Source organism: Danio rerio, chromosome 19 (assembly GCF_052040795.2).
Source record: "Danio rerio strain M-AB ecotype USA chromosome 19, GRCz13ab, whole genome shotgun sequence".
Taxonomy (NCBI): domain Eukaryota; kingdom Metazoa; phylum Chordata; class Actinopteri; order Cypriniformes; family Danionidae; genus Danio; species Danio rerio.
Window position 1 is genome coordinate 16755846 of NC_141039.2, and position 20989 is coordinate 16776834.

Consider the following 20989-nt stretch of genomic DNA (forward strand, 5'->3'; position numbering starts at 1 on the left):
ATACGTCACTACAGCTGTGATGGGTGACACTAGCTGGTTTGTAGCCCCTGTGACAACTAGCCCCAATCTCCTCAATATCACATCATGTTCTTATGTTTTTGCCGTGGGCTCTTTCACAGCAAAGACGAGCACACCATTAAATCTGTTAAACAGGCTGAAACGCAGTGTTTTCATTCCATGCTGTAGGAGTCACACCACATTCCTGTTACAACTTCATTGTGGTGCATAAAAATCTCCTTTCCAAAACCACAGGCCCATGTGTTGTGAATTAAACCTCTGTTTGTTCTCATTTACAACATCTCTCTCTCTTATCCCTACCTTCCTCTGCGTGTACCTCTTGCTCTCCCTCTCTTTTCCACATTTTGTGTTGTAAAAGCAGCATTTAATCATGATGAAAGCATTCCACTACAGAGCATTGGAGGATTAGGTTGCCATTGACGACCAGCTGTCAATGGTCCATCGTTACGTCACCGTTGGGGGATTTTCCACCCGAAAAGGGGGTTACGGCTTTTATACATTCAGACTGTTGCCGCCTACCTGTGCCAGGGAACAACCAATGAGTGGAGAGAATCTTTTGGCGGAGGGCGTTGATTGGCGGAGCGTGTCCGTCGGCCCTTCCCTCCTGTCAGATTCAATAGGATCTGATACGCGCGTTCTGGCTCGCGGCGTGGGCGGAATCCCCTCGGTCAATTTATCAGCGAGTCACACACGAGCTGTACACCGAATGTCACACTCACTCGCGTCCCGCCCACCGCACTTGTTCATAGACAAGAGAAACGCTTGCCAAGAGCCATCATTTCCAAAAGAAATACACCCCTCCTCACCCGAAGCACGTTTGACAAAATGGAATTTTGGCGCTGTGGTGTGTGTCTCTCATGAATAATATGATGTTGGGGTGGAGATTATCTACTGACAGGCATCCATGAATAGCTGCTCTCGACTTATTTCATGGGAACTAACATCATGTGGGCAGAAAACCCTGTTAAATGTATGCATGGCCAGTGCAGGTCGCAGTGTGAGCGCGGGGATTTCACATGCGCGCTTTGGTCACATGCTTAAATTCCCCTGCCTGTCAACGCAACAGGTTGCATTTCCAAATATGAACACTGAAAAGAAGTAAATAATAAATACATATATGATATTGGCTGCTTGGAAACAAGTACACTTTTTTTGTAGATTCATTAATTTATCTTTTATGGTTAATAGTTTCCTTTAAAGTAAAATTAAACTATTAAACATAACAATTAAGAAAACGTACTGTGTGTGTGTGTGTGTATATATATATATATATATATATATATATATATATATATATATATATATATATATATATATATACACACACACACACACAGTACGTTATATATATATATATATATATATATATGGGTATGTATGGATGTTTCCCAGTGATGGGTTGCAGCTGGAAGGGCATGAAACATGCTGGATAAGTATCCCGGATTAATAAAGGGACTAAGCCGAAAAAAAAAAAAAAAAAAAAAAAAAATATATATATATATATATATATATATATATATATATATATATATATATATATATATATATATATAAATTTTCTTTGTAACTAAGGGATGAGCACATATCTCTCGTCACTCCATCCCATCACTTTTACTCACTTCAATATCACAATTGATAAATGTCAATTGTATTTATCACATTGTATTGGATATGTATATAATATATTAAGTTCATTAGTATGCATACCTTTATTCATAACTATTCATAAAGCCTAGTTATTTGTTGGACTATTGCTTATTTAATTGTTTGTAGCTAAACAGACAATATAGGCTATTAAATAGATGTTATTCAAGTTAAAGATGTTTATACCATTTAGAACATTTTGTGTCTTTTACTTGTTTTTCTATCGAATTGTATTAATTTAAATGAACATCTCAGAGTTATAAAAGTCTACAATAGTATTATATGTCTACAAGTGCAATTTATAATTGCTGCTTCACTTTAAAGATCAAATTGCCTCAAGATTGGACGCAAATCCTTCACATGTAAATCTTTCTAAAGAGGCATGAATGTTTTGTGGTAGAAGATGCGCGTCCCCCGGATAAACCTGTTCTGGAGGGAGTGACTTGATTCAAGCGCCGTCCAATTATCTGATAGCAGCATTTATCCGCCGCTACAGCCCCGTCTAGTCATCCGCAAACAGGCGTGAACCGATGTGGAAGGAATGTTCGTCTGAATATTTTATCTAAGGCAAATAATAATAACAACAACTATAATAAAACCTTGAAAAATATTGCTCAACGGCAGAATTGTGCCGCTCCATTCACGCGACCCTATTTTTAGGGCACCCGCGCCGCGTCTACTATCAGCAATTGCAATAGTGACTGCGCTCGCGTGAGAGACCGCTTTCAAATCTGCAGAGAAAAAAGGGACGGGAGAGCTCCAGACAAACGGAAACTGTGGCCAGACTCCAGAGGAAGTCAATTGATTTCGCCCTTCTTGATGAGATAGATTTACAAGCTTTGCCCAGCGTGTCTGTCAGACCGTCTGTCAAAGCAATCAACAGTTGGTGCGAGCGCGCGATTAAAGGGACTTTGCATGCACGAGACGCTTCAGTGATGGGTGTGTGATTTCAGCACCTCAGCCCTATGGACACCCGCTTGCGTGTGACTGAATTGTTCAGTAATATGGAAGACAGACTGTTGCACATCGTGATGCATTGGATGCTTTTGCGTGTTTAGTACATTACAGGCGACAAGAGACACAAGAATGAGCAGTCTATTCACGGCTCCCGGTGCTTTTGCTTTTACTCATTTGGTGTAAAAAGACTACAGACTGAGAGATCACACACAGTCCATCATCAGTGGATTTAAGGGCGCATTGTTGTTGTTTTCCCCCCTTGACCTTGCCTTTTGACGCGCAAAAGCAGCATGTTAATGATGGAGAGCAGCGGGATAGACGCGCATCAGGTTGAACTGGACGCCGACTATGAGCCGCACTGCCGACCGAGGTCGTGCACCTGGCCGCTGCCGTGTCCGGAGGAGGAGAGCCGTGCGCTGCCTGTGAAAGTGGAGCCGCGCAACGTGCCGGCGTGCCGGAGCGGTGGGGCGCCGACGGAGTTCAAGCATCCAGCCGGCGCCCCTGCCCCTATCGCGGCAGCCCCAGCGTGCATGTCCGGCGCCGCGCTGGATGTGGCCGGCCAGCTGCGCAAATCCAAGTCGTCGCGACGGAACGCGTGGGGCAACCAGTCCTACGCGGATCTGATCACGCGTGCCATTGAGAGCACCCCAGAGAAAAGGCTCACCTTATCGCAAATCTATGACTGGATGGTGCGATTTGTGCCATATTTCAAGGATAAAGGAGACAGCAATAGCTCAGCCGGCTGGAAGGTACAGTTGCCACCTGATTATATGTGCATGTTCTGTGCGTGTCTCGCATCGTACAAAAGGCTGCCAGATACATATTAGTGTTTGACACGTTGTGCTGAAGGGGAAACCTAATGGGTTTGAAACGTTTTCAGAGCGTCGAGTAACTATAGTACGGGGAGGTGAACAGACGCGCTCGGGTTCAATGAGTTCATTGCTCTTGTAATATTTTAAACATGCAATATTGGCGTCTATACAGTTGCGTTTATAACGCATTGAGCCTGATTGTGACGCCGTCAATGAGATGAGCCGGAGCGCGCGGGCCGTGCTCGTAGACGCAGGTCACCTGGGGGACACGCATGGGTCCGGTCAGCTTCCCCGCGCGTCGGCCACGCACGCACGCACGCGCGCACGCGCGCGCGCCTGTCTGTCTGTTCCGTTCCGAGATCTCCAGCACGCACCCTCCTCCTTCTCCTCCTCCTCAACTCTCTTCCTCCGTCCGTCCCTCCCTCCCTCGCTCTGCTGTCTCCTCTTCAGACCTGACATCCATCCAAAAGACTATGGGAAATAAAATAGGCGGTGTAAAATTGTAATTAAAACATTACATAATCGAAAAGGGTTATTTAGTGAAGCAAATGCGACCGCATAATTGCACCACGTTGGTTGGCAAACGAATAAACCACGCTGGATGTTTCAGCTGTTCATTTTTGTGTGTCATATGGTTCAAAGGTTTTAATTAGATCAGATTTGATATTCTGAACTGTATGCACATGCTCTCGCTACACATGCTTCATGCAGAACCCAAGGGACCTCAGTCTGTCTGTCTCTCTCGCTCTCTTCCCCTCAGCTCCAACATCTAAGTTAGAAAATGATAGTCAGACACAGCTGAATTTCAATTCTATTTCTCTCTGTGGTTTGTGGCTTGCTGGCAAGCATTTTGGATCACCGAGATCACATCACAAAACATCCAAGCAGTCAATTATGAAGTGTTGCCTTTCAACCAATATCTGGCATATTTATTGTACATTTTTTATTTATTTATTTGAGTAAGGCCTTTTGCAGATAGAATACAAAACCAGAACTGAAAAGCAAAGAATGTTTGTATTAGGTTGTATAAATCATATTCTAGAGTTATTACAAATATACAACTAATATAGGTTTATATTTTTATTTCATTTATACATCAATATTAATTTTAAATAGTGTGCTGAAAAACAAAACAAACACATTTCTCTATTTACTCTTTTTCATTCTTGCATGTTTTTAAGAGGATTCCATCCTCTGGTCTTCCAGTATGTTTTTGTTTTTCAGTGTGTGCAATAGTTGATACACACAGGCCTTTTATTACATCATCAAAACAACAAGAGTTTTTAATATTTCTAAATGGGATATTTACCTCACGCTAGATCCTTGTTTTTCTCATAGGATACAGAGGACAAAGAGATGAGCTAAACTAATCTTAAGCCTACAGTTTTAGACTGAAATTAAATCTGGTTTAATTCCTTATAGGACTTGTTTGTGCCGCCCAGGGATGCGCAGCTGTATGTCGCTCGTATGTTCCCATAAGGCGAGAGATCTGATTGGCTGGCTGGGTGAAAAAAACAACTTGATTTAATCAAAATAAGGTTGTGGAAAACAGACCATGCTCACACATGTTGGCCCCGTAACAGTTGGCATCAGATTTTAATACGCATTTAATTCCAACACATGAGAGCCATGCGCTCACACAAACAATGTAAATAAGTAAAAAAAAATAAAAAAAAACACACACACATACAAACATATGACCCAAGACCACAAATCCAGTCTTCTGCTGCTTGGGTATATTTTTGGCCATTATCGGCTTTCTTTAATGGCAAAAATCATTAGATTATTAAATAAAGATGATGTTCCAATAATATTAAAGTAAATTTTCTACTGTAAATACATCAGAATTAAACAATTTTAAAGACAATCTTTTCAATATTAAAATTTTTTGGAATCCTCAGATTCCAGATTATATCTCGGCCAACTATTGTCATTGAGCAGGGGTGTCAACAGTTTAGTTCCAACTCTAATTAAACACACCTGATCATACTAATTGACTACTTCAGGTTTGTTTGAAACCTACAGGTAAGTGTGCTGAAGCAGGGTTGGAACTAAACTGTGTAGGGCTGTGGCCTCCTAGGAACTGAGTTTGAGACCCCTGCCCTAGAGGATACGCAAATTAAAAGTTTAATAATTCAGTTTTTAGTTGATATAAATGTAAATATATTTGAGATTTAAACAAAGAACTGGTTTAGGGTAACATTTTTACTTCAACATGTATGGAACAAACAGACAGACAGACAGACATATAGATAGATAGATAGATAGATAGATAGATAGATAGATAGATAGATAGATAGATAGATAGATAGATAGATAGATAGATAGATAGATAGATTAAATCCATGCAATAATCGACCATTTGGAAGATGACGATGATAGAACTGAAGGTGGTCTGGATCAGGCTGAGATCACACACTGTCAGTGCCAGCGAAAGTACTTTCTGATAGCTGTTGTGTAATCCTGTCTGAGAGCTGCTTGTCGAAACTGTGGCAGCCAGTTTCGTGTCTCTCGGTTGGCCTGGCTCGGACATTGAGCCTAGTCGTCTTTGGCATCAATTAGCTGCTATTAATAGTTCTGAGTATTCTGTGACGGGTTGGATTATGCCTTTTGAACAGTGGGCAGGAGGGCAGAGGTAAACACACATGGCTCATTCCAATGACCAGCGCTTGTGGTTCGTGGAAGGATGCCATGGTAAAGTGTTTTGCTTTTATGTTCTCATTCCTTTAAAGCATGTCTACGTATCTGTGGTATAACATGAGGTTTTTAGATGAGCCCAGTGATGCAAAGCATCTCGTATAATAGTACAACAAGAGTGTGTCACATCCTGTGACTGACTGTTGAAATGTATGGAACTATTCACATTTTCTCATCTTGTCGAGTGCGCATTGCATTTATCTGTGATTTAAAAATTATTAATGTGATAGGTTTTACTAATAATGCATTTGTGTCTCTGTTATCGGTTCTTGTGAACACACTCCAACATTTTGGAGATGTTTTCAATACAGTGCGTTGGTCTGTACTGAGAGTTATGGCTCAGAGGTGGATTTTTCAAACCTCAAGAGACTTCATGATCATTCCAGTCATGTTTCACTTAGTTATCACTTTGTCTTGTATGTGTGTTTCCCTAAAAATCTTTGAAGGAACTAATAATGAAGAAATAGTACAACCATTCTCAAACAGTTTACAGCTACAAAATGAATTTGAAATGCAGTGTAGATTACTCAGCGTGCGAAGATATTGATGATAGTTTTGATAGTCTGAGGCATAGAGATGCTGTTGTTTTGTTCAAGAATACAACAAAAATCTGACCAAATGAAAAAAAGATGCCCTTTGAGGTTGTGGCGATCTATTTTAGAACCTAAAGCTATGGATAGAACTCAAATCATCCAGCACTGAAACCCAGAGATGCTGAATATTTTCTGAGTTGCTGTAGTATTTTCAGGAGAAATATAACATGAAGAAAGATACTTCAGAGGTATTTTCAGTTTTAACTAAACTCCTTCTTCAATTCGAAATGACCGAACTGTTGTGAACTCTTAGTAGTTCTAGACTATTAATGATGGAAGGGATAGAACAACGGGATGGGAGTTAAATGCAAAAGTTAAAAGTAGTAAAAAAGCTTTATTGTCGAAACTTTATCTTTTCTTGAGCATTAAAATGAGAGATAAAGGCACAGAAACTGCAGAAAATATTACGAGCACAGACTTTTAGAGAATTAGGCAGAGATTCATGACTAACAGTGACAGTAATTTTGTAATAGTTGACTGGGCTCTTCATCCACCCCAGCTGTGGTATCTCTGGCCAGTCTGGCATTGATGCAGGGCAGAACTCAGTGCCAGGCGATTTGGCCAGAGCCGTGGCTCAGTTGGAAATCCTCAGCTCTAGAGAAACACAGTCACTGTTACTTCACAAAGAGTGTGTAGAAGAAGTGACAGCAACAGTTGACAGAGTGAAAACCAAAGTGTGGAAGCTGGATTTTCTTCAGAAACATGCAATAACTATGAATAAATAAAACGATCTGTGTAGTGGATATGTTTATAACAGAGGATATTACTGGAGATTAGATCAGTGCTTGAGATACAGTGTGAAAAAACTCACAATGGCTTTTTAGACTCATCTAATCCTCAGAATGCATATCCATTTGAGGCATATCGTACTGCTAAATCCTTTCTGATTGGACATTGGGGTGTTGCATTGTCCATCATTCTGATATATGTATAAATGGCAAATAAATAATATTAAAAATATTTTAATATTATGCAAATGCTACACATATGAAAGTGTGATAAGCCATCTAGTAGCGATTACTTGTTGACACTCTAACATAGGAAGCGCTATTATTGCACCGTGCCAACAGTGAGAAAATAAAAGAGCAAGGGGGACACAATAAACCCCCCAAAACAAGACACAGTGTGTTGTTACTACTGTCAGTTTTGTCCAAATAAAAAAAAACACTGTAAGGTTGAAAAAGACAAATCTGAACACTTAAACTGTTCCACATCCATGGAAGTGCCAATCAACAAGTTATTTTTTCTCCTTTACAATAATGGTGTAACCCCAAGACTGATGCACCATTATTTAAACAGATAAACACTTGGCTATTTATCACTGTGGTAGCATAACATTAATAGAATCTTTGCACTTTTGCATGTCACAGCTATGACTGTTGGTTTATATAGTATGTCAGTCAGGTGGTTTTGTTGGTGGGCAAGCCATAGCCACAGTAAGTCAAGTCATCTTTGCATTTACATTGCATGTAAAATCAGCTTTAAATAGTTGAAGAATAAATGAGAAGAAAAAAAGAGTTTTTTTTTTAGATTGTGAAGTATTTTGCGTATCAGAGAGGCAGCAGAGTGGTGGTAGAATGATGTAGATCAAGTTAAATTGAATCAGATTGAGTTCAGTTTAATACAAATGGATCTGTATTTTTTATTAAGCTCGACGAAAATCTGACTTTACCCCAAGTCAAAATAAGCAAAAATAATTTACTCATTAAAGACATCCTGTTATCTGAAAGAAGGATTTAATTGCAACCTGATGTGTTGACACATGAGTTGTGGTGGAAATGCTATGAGGTGTGATTAATGATGTTCTAACAGGCATTGGTTGAACGAGCCAGGAAAATGCCAAATGTTGGTGGTGCTGTTGGTTTGATTTGAAATATTTTCTTAATATACTTATACACTCACTGGCCACATTATTAGGTACACCTGTACGCCAATCACATGGCAGCAACTCAATGCATTTAGGCTTGTAGACATGGTCAAGATGATCTATTGCAGTTCAAACCGAACATTAGAAAGAAAATGGGAAAGAAAAGGGCTTTAAGTGACTTTGAATACGGCATGGTACCAGACGGGCTGGTCTGAGTATTTCAGGTACTGCTGATCTACTGGGATTTTCACACACAGCCGTATCTAGTGTTTACAGAGAATGGTCCAAAGAAGAGAAAATATCCAGTGAGCAGCAATTCTGTGGGTGCAAATGCCTTGCTGATGCCTGAGGTCAGAAGAGAATGGCCATACTGGTTTAAGCTGATAGAAAGGCGACAGTAACTAAATAACCACTAATTACTACCGAAGTATGCAAAAGAGCATATCTGTACGCACAACACATTGAACCTTGAGGTGAATGGGATACAGCAGCAGATGACCACACCGGGTGCCACTCATGTCAGCTTAGAACAGGAAACTGTGGATACAATTTGCACAGGCTCACCAAAATTGGACAATAGAAGATTGAGAAAATGTTGCATGGTCTGAGGAGTCTTGATTTATACTGTGACGTTCGGATGGTAGAGTCAGAATTTGGTGTCAACAACATGAACGTATGGATCCATCCTTCCTTGTATCAACAGTGTTAGAACTGGGTAGTGGTGTTGGTGTAATAGTGTGGAGGATATTTTCTTAGCACACTTTGGTCCCATTAGTACCAATTGAGCATCGTGTCTACACGACCTGAGTATTGTTGCTGACCATGTCCATGCCTTTATGACCACAATGTACCCATCTTCTGATGGCTTCTTCCAGCAGGATAACGGACCATGTCATTAAGCACAAATCATCTCAGACTGGTTTCCTGGCAATGAGTCCACTGTACTCAAATGGCCTCCACAATCACCAGATCTCAATCCAATAGAGCACATTTGGGATGTGGTGGAATGGAAGATTCTGCAAATCTGCAGCAACTGCATGATGTCAATATGGACCAAAATCTCTGAGGAATATTTCTGGTAGCCTACCTTACTGAATCTATGCCACAAAAGATTGAGGCAGTTCTGAAGGCAAAAGGGGGTCCAACCTGTTACTAGTAAGGTGCACCTAATAAAGTGCCCGGTGAGTGTAAAACAACTATTCAAAGTTAATTAGAAATTCATTTTAACAGGACAAATTTATTTAAAATCTAATCTATCCATAAAATTAACCAAACATCAACAAACACTTTCGTTTGTATGTAAAACTTCTTAAAAAAAACAAAGAAAATTTGTCTTTTAAGAGTGCCCTTGGTTCCAACTTGGTTGCAACCCAAAACACTACAAAGTTTGTTGTTCTTTATTTGAGGGTAAAAAGAAATTTGAAAAAGCCTGAGTGACAACATACTGTTTTCAAACATTTCAACACCCCATATGCTGCAGTAGGCAAAGTTGTTAATGTGTCACAATGCTTGCGTGTACCACCTAAACAAAACATCAATGGCAGCTCTACCAGCTCTGCTACTCAACCCTCAACCCAAGTGTATTCATGTTGCCAACCTGGTGTCAGTTATATTGGGAGTTGTTCTTCTGTCTTTGTGAAATGATAATCAAAGTTAGTTTTGACAGGAATATGTGCTTATGATTGACCACAGCTAGTCCCGCATTAGCTAATGCATGATGTACCAACCGGATGATATCTATTCATTAAAAATAACCATAGTTCCTTACCTTAGTTACCTTCGGCTTAAAGAATCCCCCCTTCCATCCCTACTCCTCCTTTCTTTTCCTTGATAGGGCAGCCCGGCGGCTCAGTGGTTAGCACAGTTACCTCGCAGAAAGAACATCACTGTCTCTAACAGGTTGACGTTTCTGTGCAGAGTTTACACGTTCTCCCTGTTCTCGTGTGGGTTTCCCCCGGGTTCTCTGGTTTCCTCCCACAGTCCAAAAACTTGCAACATAGTGAATTGACCAAACTAAATTAGCACCATAGACAAGCTTTTAATTAGCAGTATACCTCTCTGTAGCATCCCTAATTTGACATTAACCAAAAATTGAGGAGGAGTTCTCGAGACCTACCTGAGCTGAAACTTTCCTCTTGCCCTACAGACAGGAGGGAGCACCAGGACCTTATGAGCTCAGGACTCAGTCAGATTGCATAATCACCATGGACCAATAGTAGCTCAAAGGTGTTAAGGAGCCCAAATAATATCAAAATAAGCCCATATAAACTTTGGAATTGCCAAAAGAAACAAAAGATGAAGGTTGTTTCAGTCAGATTTTGTTCGAAAGCAGAATATCAGGCATTAATGGTGATATTTTGCCAAAAAGGAGTGAGTTAATTGATGCAAATTTGTAACTGGTTAATCAAGACCTAATTAAAATATTGTTTAATATATCTCACAAGGTTGTGTTGAAAAACGACTACAGAGGAAAACTAGTCAATTGTCATCAGGTCTGTAGAGTGCCTTAATGGAGTCAATGTAATAACCTTTGCGACCTAACCACAAAACTATTAAGATGATAATAAAATGTACTCACAGTAATTATTATTACTTCTGTCATAATCATAAGAGAAGAAGTTAAAACATTAACTCTAATGCTTTATAAACTTTATAAATGTGATGTCTTGTACTACACCGCAACACTTTTAAGACTGGGTACTATTTGTGCGTTATTATATGCATGTTCTGGAATTGTTTGTTTGCGTGTGTGAGAGACAGTCTGACGGGATTTCACGTCCAGGGGGGTGCAGCTCTCGTTAATAATTCAGATGAGGCTCGTTATCACGGCAGCACAGATCCTGCTCTGATTCCACCTTAATTAAAGCCATGAAGCTCTGCTCACACACTCTCTAACACACATACAAATTTTCAGCCTCATACGCACACACACACCCTCAAGTGTCACACGGCCGTTTGCACCTTTTTTCATTGTAGTCTCTGCACTTTCAGGAAAAAATGCTACTGTGGACTATGTTTTATATTTGGATTCTCTGGTGAGTATTTTTCACCCGTGTTGCCGCCCACAGCGGTTCAGCATGGGAATTAAGTAAGTTGGATTTAACAACAGACGCCTTTGTGACCTCTGACCTTCAGCACAGTCTCTTAGATACTTCCTAGAGCCTGTACGCATTAAAGACAATTGACTCTGAAGCCTGGCATGTGCTGCTATTATCAGGTGCTTACATATTTAATCAGATCTTCATAAGATTCCCCCCCACCGGAGCACTGGGCAAACTGAGATTGATGAGCTGTAATGGGCGAGAGGAGAGCAGCCATGATTAATGCATGCGCCGAGGAAAACCTGCCAGTGCATATCACCGGTGCATTGGAGCTCCAGTCGGGCACCTTCATGTGTATGACTGACCCAAAGTGTAGCCCACTTTGAAGCTTGTTCAGACCAGAAACACTTATGAAGAGTAAAAGTGCGACTAATGCTTAAATTTACACTAATTGTCTTTATGTGCCATCCAGAGATGGATTGGGATAAATTTTTCTTTAATAATAATGTCATATTTTCATTCATTCATTTTCTTTTTGGCTTAGTCCCTTTATTAATCCGGGGTCGCCACAGCGGAATGAACCGGCAAATTATCCAGCATATGTTTTAGGCAGCGGATGCCCTTCCAGCTACTACCCATCGCTGGAAAACATCCGTACACACTCATTCACTACGAACAATTTAGCTTACTTTATTCACATATACGACACATGTATTTGGAGGAAACCTATGCGAACGCAGGAAGAACATGCAAACTCCACACAGAAACGCCAACTGACTGAGCCGAGACTCGAATCAGTGACCTTCTTGCTGTGAGGTGATCGTGCTACCCACTGTGCCACTGTGCAGCCTGATGTTCTTTTTATAGCATGTAATTTAAGTCATACGGTATCTGCAAACAGCTGAAGAATTTGCTGACGAATTCAACGTGACAATATAGTAAACACTTGTACAATGCAAATTCAATGAACGCATAAAATGTTTTTGAAGCAGTTAAGGCTGATTTATACTATGACATTAAGTGCACACCTATGCTCCGGTGTAGCCTTTGCACATTCGCATAGCCCTCGCCATGGCTGACACAGACGCTGATCTCTCAAAAAATGTAACTACACGGTGCAACGATATATGTAAGAGATTGGTTACAAGTGTTGAGTCCCAGGAAGGAACTCCAGATGAAATCTTTTGTTCCGTGTTTATTTTATGATTAAAGTTGTTGCATGTATGCCAGTTCCCACTTAAGTTCATGAATGAGTTTTCCAAAGGAGAATTCCAAAGCGAAAATATATTTTTGAGAAATAAAAATAAATTTTGCTAACTGCAAAGGGAAAATTAGGTTTAAAAAAAAAAATAACCATAAACCATAAACCAAAAAAAAAAAACCAAAAAAAAAAAAACCAGTAATGCTATATATATATATATATATATATATATATATATATATATATATATATATATATATATATATATATATATATATATATATATATATATATATATATATATATATATATATATATATATATATATATATATATATATATAATAAGGAGGGGGGGGGGGGGGTATTATATATTTTTTTAATTTTCCAAACACCCCCCCTACCCCCCCCCCCCCCCCCCCCAAAAAAAAAAACATTTAATTGCAGGTTTCAGATGGCAAATACACTAGAGGGTGCTGTCTACATCTGTTTGCAAATCTGAAATACTTTACTTAAGGTACTTTTTTGTACATTTCAGATACACATCCTTGTTGTTTTTGTCACACTGATGATCGCTAAGCAAACCACTGAGCTGAACTTCTTCCCTAAAACCAACTAATAGTATTTTCAAAAGCAAGTATGAGAGAAAAGTGCACTGCTATCACACAGCTTTATCTTGAGTTTACATTGCTTTTTTTCTCTTTTGTGAAACTGTTTAGCTACAATGTACAAAGTGTGTTAACAAGCAAACTGAACATGCCATAGGAATGGTCCATATGGAGATATGGTTGTTTTGTGGTATTTCTTTGGTGTTTTGCAAAGAGCTGCTTAAAAAATAATCCTTTTATCATCAATAATATGTGTCTGAAAATATCATTAGTGTGAAAAGGAACAAAAAAATGGTTGCTGTCAGTCTTCCTTGTAGCATTCATTTTACCCAGAGACTGCAGTCAAATGTATGTTTAAGTATGTTTTTACGGTTTCAAAATGTAGGCTGAAGCACATATTTTCAGTGAACGTCTGTTGGAAAATAACCACCTCTAGGGCGTAATCAGATCGTACGAAAAGACATCAGACTAGGCTTTGAGTGCCCAAAATATCTACAGACCCTGCAATGATCATAATATGCTGTCAAACTCTGTGTCATCTTTAAAAAAAAATATACCTAATTCAATATTGCTGCTCTATTTTGTACATTTAAAGTTAATGTTCTCTTAATACATCTAAGAGGTCACAGCGGTCTTTAATTAGTCACCTGTCTACTCACAAAGTTCATACAAAATTCACCTAAAGTCAGAGTTCACCAAACTTGAACTCTGCGATGAAGTGAAATTCACATGAGCTTGTGTTTCCTGACTCCTGCACTCGCATACGCATGAATGGAAGTCAGTGGAATCAAGAGTGTAGTGTGCCATCTTTTAAGCCACCCATACACTAAAATGTAATGTAGCTACTAGTTTCCATAAGATTGCTTACTTTAAAAATACAATTACTGCCCCAAGACAATAGAGCTCATTTCCTAGTATGATAAATAGATATGTCTTAATTTCAGAAGCTTGTACACACTAAGACAAATGCTCTGTGTAAATTTGGTTCAAGAAACAATTTAATTTGATTGAATGGTTGCTAATGTGTCTGTTCTTAACTGCGCTGCAAATAAGTTTTTGTTTTTTACCAATAAAATCTGAATATTGACTACATATACATGGACATCAGTAATCAAATTATTTGCCCAAATCTGATTAAAACAATAATATAATTAAGGTGTTTACATGAGTTGCTTTTTTACATGTTATAGCACATAGTTTATTGCACCAACACGTGATTCTGGCTTCCTCCAGAGTTTCATGTAATTTTAACTGCAGTTTGGCTGTGGTATTGGACGTGCGTATGAAATAAGAACAGGTGGAAGAGTGTTGTTTTAATGGAATTTGATACTGCACACTGAAAAAAAAAAAAAAAAAAAAAAAACCTTGACATTTCGGAGGCAGATGTCTGTGGTGCTTTTCTGACTCGGTAGTTGCAGAGAATAGTGTCAAACATCCATATGTGTATGGAATATCCTGTCACAAATTGTGGCAAAAATCCTACATGACAGTAATAGTTTGATTGCGGTGTTTACATGTCTGTAGTGCACCTTAATAATGCGATTAAAATCAGCATACTCCACGTCTTAATTTGATTTCTGTTTATTTCGATTATGACTTTATTACCGGATTCACATGGAAGACTCTTAATCAGAGTATTGTCTTAATCGTATTAAAATTGTATTATTGGTGTCCATGTTAACGTACTCAGTTAGTCATTTAATTAGGTACAACTACTTGTAGATACAACAGCTTGTTGGTTATAATAATGCATAATACACAGATACGTAGACTGGACACTTGATTTGCGCATGACAGCACTGTTTTAACGATATCATGCTTTGATAGTTTGGACAGAAGATTTGAGGGTGTAGTTTTCCAAAGTTGACTTTTTTAGACTTCCACAATGACCTTGCTGTGTGAATAAATGGCCAAAACACACACAATTTATATTTTGTTCGGTTTTTAGTTGAAAATCTTAACTTTTTTTTTTCTCTGTAATCTTTTACCTGATGTTTTTTGATAAGCACCAAAGATTTAAAAAAAAAATTAACATTTTATTCATCAAGAAGAAATATAAAGTTATATGTGGGTTTTCTGTAAACACCACCTAGTGTCGAGAGTGGATATACGTATTTCTTTCGTCTTTTTAAGCATTCCTTCAAGCAGCCAAATTGTATGTAAAAACTTTTTTTTTGAGACCAAGCTTTACTATGGAATTTGATCTGTGTTATTGTTCACCATATGAAATTCCTAAGCCTAAAACAGTCAGCTAAATAATATACAATGTCTGTAATGCAAACAGTGTGAGAAAAGTTATGCCAACACTAATGCGTAGGGTTTGGGGGTTGATAAAATAAAATACCAAATAGCAATAGTTTGAAAATGCAAAAGCGGGAGACAAAGTTTTCAGAATAAATGATCAGAGTACTGTAATATTTTGGTTGCCTTCCTAATGCTCAGTCAGACTTTCCCAGCTCTCATTCAGAACTAATAAATTAGTTTGAAATCAAGGTCTCCTTTTTTGCTTAAAGGTAATTCTAATTGCGCAAAAAGAAAATGCAAACTATTTTTTCTCTACACTTCTGCATTTTTCCCGAAATGTTTGAATAATAACTTGGCTTGTTTGTACTATTTGCATAGCTAAATGGCAGATAAGCATGCGCGTGTCTGTATATGGTGGTGTGTCTGTGTGTGGTGGAATATTTTTTGTTCATGAAGCAGACAGTGTGTGGATTTTGTTTGTCAGTTTGATGAAAATGGGTCAGGATGCGGGCCCAAGCGTTTAATATGCTGCCCATGTCACTGCTAACTCTCAGACACGACACATAGCCTGGAATGAACCCTTGTAGCACGTCTCTCTGTGTCTCGCTCTCCGCTCACCAGGCTCATTCTCTCTCAGTGTCTCTCTGGATTTTATGGCCTCTCTCTCTCTCTCTTTAACATTTCTTTTGGAAACTCCAAAAGATTATTATTTGGAAACCATCTGAAAGTATTCTAATTGGATCAAAAGGAGAACGCTATAAGATTAGAATAAAATTAATTGAGAAATGCAGTTCTTTTCTGCCTTTTGAATGTCTGCTTAGCCACACTGGGTAATGACTGGCTTAATAATAAAAAAAAAAAATTCTGTATACATGGAATAGCCAGATAACCTTCAAATATATATATATATATATATATATATATATATATATATATATATATATATATATATATATATATATATATATATATATATATGAGCAATATCATATGAGTAACAGTGTGATATGGCTATCAGCATTGATGGGAGGCCATATCGCAGCCATATAGCACTGATATACAGCTATATAGCACTGCTACGAGTGTGATATTGCATTTATTCAACAGTTCGATGGCATAATCGTGCGTGTATATAAAAAGAGAATCAAACATGGAGACACTCAAAAATTATTTTGGACGAGCATCTACTTTCTTCCACCATTCATTCACATCTGCAGCTGACGTCAGAACATAAGAAATTATTGGCAGTTCACAAAGTCACTTTAGAGTTAGTATTTGAATGATTCTCTAGCTTAATGTCTAAAGTGATGACAAAACAGGTAATTTTTGCTCACATTTTAGGATTATAAGTCTGAACGGCATAAAATGCTATCAGTCTACAGTATATAGAAATTTTCCAGTATTTCTCTGTTGCAATCAGGATTTCACAAAAATTTACCCGAAAAAGCCAGAGCAAAGTAAACACAGCCAATTTCTGTGGTGTAAATACAGCACTACAACATTCAAAAGAGAGATTGACTCAGAATGTCACTCACCTGATTTATAATGATTTTTTCAGCTGTAGTTTGAAAGATGCTGAGAAAATGCTGTTTTTCTCCCCTAAGGACTTATTCAGTCTTTGCCATCATTTTGTGGCAGAACGTCAACAGTCACTTCTTTTAGTCTGCTCAGAAAGTCTGATGGCAGTTAATGCACTGAATCCGATGCTCCGAAATGATAAATATTTAAAAATAGGCTCTATCATTATAAATGAACTGCATAGTTGCAATCTAAACAACTACATTCTCGATTAAAAGCCTCAAAAGTACACTATGTTGTCTAAAAGCAGCAATATTTGTCAAACTGTACAGTGTCCTCTGTTTGTCGCTGCATATGGGTGGAGAAAAAGGGTGAAGGGTGTAGAGGTGGAATGAGTGCTGTTATGTGCAGAATATTGCATGGCCATTAGCCAATCAGATTCAAGAACCAGACAGAACTGTTGAATAATACTATATATATATATATATATATATATATATATATATATATATATATATATATATATATATATATATATTACTCTGCCCACATACAAGCAGAGGACGCTCTAAAGTTTGACAAATATTTCTGCTGTTGAGCAACATAATGTACTTTTGATGGCAGTTTAGTTGAGAATGTAGTTGTTTATATTGTAACTTTGCAGTTTATTTATAAGGATAGTGCCTATTTTAATACATTTACTTTTCTATGTCATGTCCCCTTTAAGAGGACTTCTTCTGGGGTTGTTTTACCTTTGAGATGTAAGCATGCATGTATAGAAGCTCAGTTCAGTTCTGGCTAGCTCTGTGGAGAAGTTTTGCGACGGATGTTTGAGTGTCTTTTTCTTTTCCTTTTTCCTACTCATTTTCATTGACTGACATGCATGTAGTCAACAGCACCTGGGAGAATACCGACGGCAACATAGAAATGCTGTAGACTGTAATAGACTGTAAGGAAAAAAATCTCTGTCCGGATGACATTTCATGTCACGTTCAGCCTTATAATCTTAAAATGTCAGCAAAATCAACTGTTTTATTATCACTTTAGAAATTATGTATAGAGAATTATTGAAATACTAGCTCTAAAGTGACGTTGGTGAATTAGTAATTAGCTTCTTCTGTTCTGACGTCAGCTGCAGATGTAGATGAATGGCGGAAGAAAGTAGTTCCTAATACAAAAGTTTTTAGACTTTACATGTTTGATTTTCGTTTTTATATACATGATTGTGCCATCGAACTGTTGTGTAAATGCAACATAATGTATGTTGATGGGATGATGGGATGGCCTGCGGCCTCGTGCCAAAGCACGGCTCCCACCAGTGCTGGTATACAGCCATATTGCACTGCTACGAGTGTGATATTGCTCATTTATTGTCACCTTAGAATTATAAGGTTCTATCTGACATTTTTGTCAACATTGAGTTTTTTACATATTCTTAATAAATGACAACTTATGCACATTATGGGATGTTTTTTATATGTTGTTTACATTTTTTAATTTTTTATTAAAAAAAATACGTTTTTTTTTTTTTTGGTTACACACATACTGTTATGGAATGCAAAAACTTTGAAGCTCTATATCTTTAAATCATTCAGAACGTAGATAGAACCTTATAATTCTACTGCAAACCTACGATTTTTGCTATTATAACAGGTATTGTGTGATCTTGGACCACAAAACCTTAAGTGTCTATTTTTAAAAATCAACTCTATGGTCATTCAATTAAGTTCTTAGGAATGCATATTATTTATCGAAAAATTTGTTTTGATATACTTACCAGAAGAAAATTACAAAATTCCTTCAATAAAATTATTTTTTTAATTTATATTCTAATGATTTTGGGCTTAAAATAAAAATAGATAATTTTGACACATCCTAAGTTCCATCTACTACTTCCACAAATGCAACACAAAACAACATACAGTAAGGCTTTGTGGTCCAGAGTCACCTCTGCAGTTTAAAACTCTAAAAATCAATAATGATAAATCAAGATTTACTAAAAAATGCAATGTTTCATCTAATATCTAAGAAATATGTTTAATTGTGACAAAAGTCTTAAGTAAATTATACAGTCCTGCATAAATGACAGTAGCACATTTTCCTTTCATTTTACCTAAGATCTTATTGGGGTCATTTCATTCAGAAAAGCTAAATTTATATCATAAAAAATCAAAAACTTGCATAGTGTACAGTTTTTTTAGAATTCCACCTTAATTGAATTGTATTTTAGAGAACACAATATAGATCTTGAACTTATTTCTTAAAAGGGTATAGTAAAAACCTGAAAATAATTATTGTGTGTTTACTTGCTCATTCTCATGCCTTTCAAAACCTGAAGGACTCTCTTTCTTCCATGGAACACAAAAGAAGATAATAAGAAAAATAGGACCATTTTGGTGACCTTAGATGGGCATAGAACAAAGGCATTTTTTACCCCTTTAATGTTTCAGTCTTACAGACACTGAAAGACATGAGAGTGAGTAAATGATGATTTAAATTTTGGAGTAAACTATTGTGTTTACAAATTTTTAAACCAAGAGGCAGTCATTTTTCTCATTCTTTATATTACAGGTCTGAATAAAATCTTTCTTAATCTCTTTCTCTTTCCAGCACTTTAACATGAGATTCACTCACTTTTTTTCTTCTTCTTTTAATCGGTTGAGTTATCGTCCCTATTGATTTATAGCTTCACCCCAAATTTTGACTACATCAAATCCTGGATTCCATTAGGCATCTTTATTGTCTTTGATGGCTTGCCATCGGACTCCATCAGTGTGTTAATAGTAACATTAATCTGCGTATTAACTAGTGCCAAGGAAAGAAGGATGGAAAAGAAAACCATAAGGGAATTAAAAAGAGGAAAAAGACTGTTGGAAGAGGGGTGGTAGAATTGAAATGAGACAGACATGTTCTTGAAACAGGCCTTTTTACTGTTTGAAATGATTTAGATCGATGTCAAAACCAGACAGATTTAGGAGCCTCATTTCTTAAGTGACGCCATTTTAACCGTACAAACCGCACTATTTAATTTGATAACTTCACATTATGACTTTTTTTCACAAGAAAAGAAAGTAGATTTTTAAAAAATATTACCATAGAAAATAATTAACAGCTGCTTTTGCTGTAGCTTGTTACATTATACATTCATTCATACATTCATTTTCTTGTCGGCTTAGTCCCTTTATTAATCCGGGGTCGCCACAGCGGAATGAACCGCCAACTTATCCAGCAAGTTTCTTTGCTGCTGATGCCTTTCCAGCCGCAACCCATCTCTGGGAAAACATTGCACATTATACTATTTTATTAAACTGATAAACAAAAATGTCAAAATATACCAAATTTGCACAAATATCCACACCAAAATACAGCTGTTATCCTAATACAATGTCCCCAAAAAACAGTTTGCAATCAAAAAAGTACTACACTGTTGTCGTATAATCTCTTTATGTTAAATGTGAGTTGTGTTATTTAGCAAATTCCTGTAAAAAAATATCTTAACAGAAGGCAGTCTAATCAAGTGAAAGGTGTTAAAGTCATGCAGTGTCTTCTATTTTTTCCCCCAAGTATATTAAGTTGAGGGATATGGAATCCCATCTAGTAAACCCTATTTACTGTGTTTTAGATTGGTTACACATTTGAAATGTTTTTGAAAGCATCTTATCCTAACTAAATCTGCAGTGATTTGATATAAAAAAAAAGGGGGGGGGGGGACTAATAATTCTGACTTCAACTATATATATATATATATATATATATATATATATGTATATATATATATATATATATATAT

At 37.5% G+C, this 20989-nt stretch overlaps 2 protein-coding genes across 2 annotated transcripts in view; one reads left to right on the plus strand and one right to left on the minus strand.

The window, feature by feature from the left end:
* LOC147839576 (uncharacterized) overlaps positions 1–20989 on the minus strand; it is an 846284-nt gene that overhangs the window by 506300 nt on the left and 318995 nt on the right. The gene's annotated exons all lie outside the window — the stretch shown is intronic.
* Positions 2683–20989, plus strand: part of foxo6b (forkhead box O6 b) — a 48053-nt gene continuing 29746 nt past the window's right edge. Inside the window, 1 exon segment of the mRNA NM_001135132.3 lies at positions 2683–3368. Coding sequence (NP_001128604.2) covers positions 2910–3368 — 459 coding nt within the window. The 5' untranslated portion in view covers positions 2683–2909.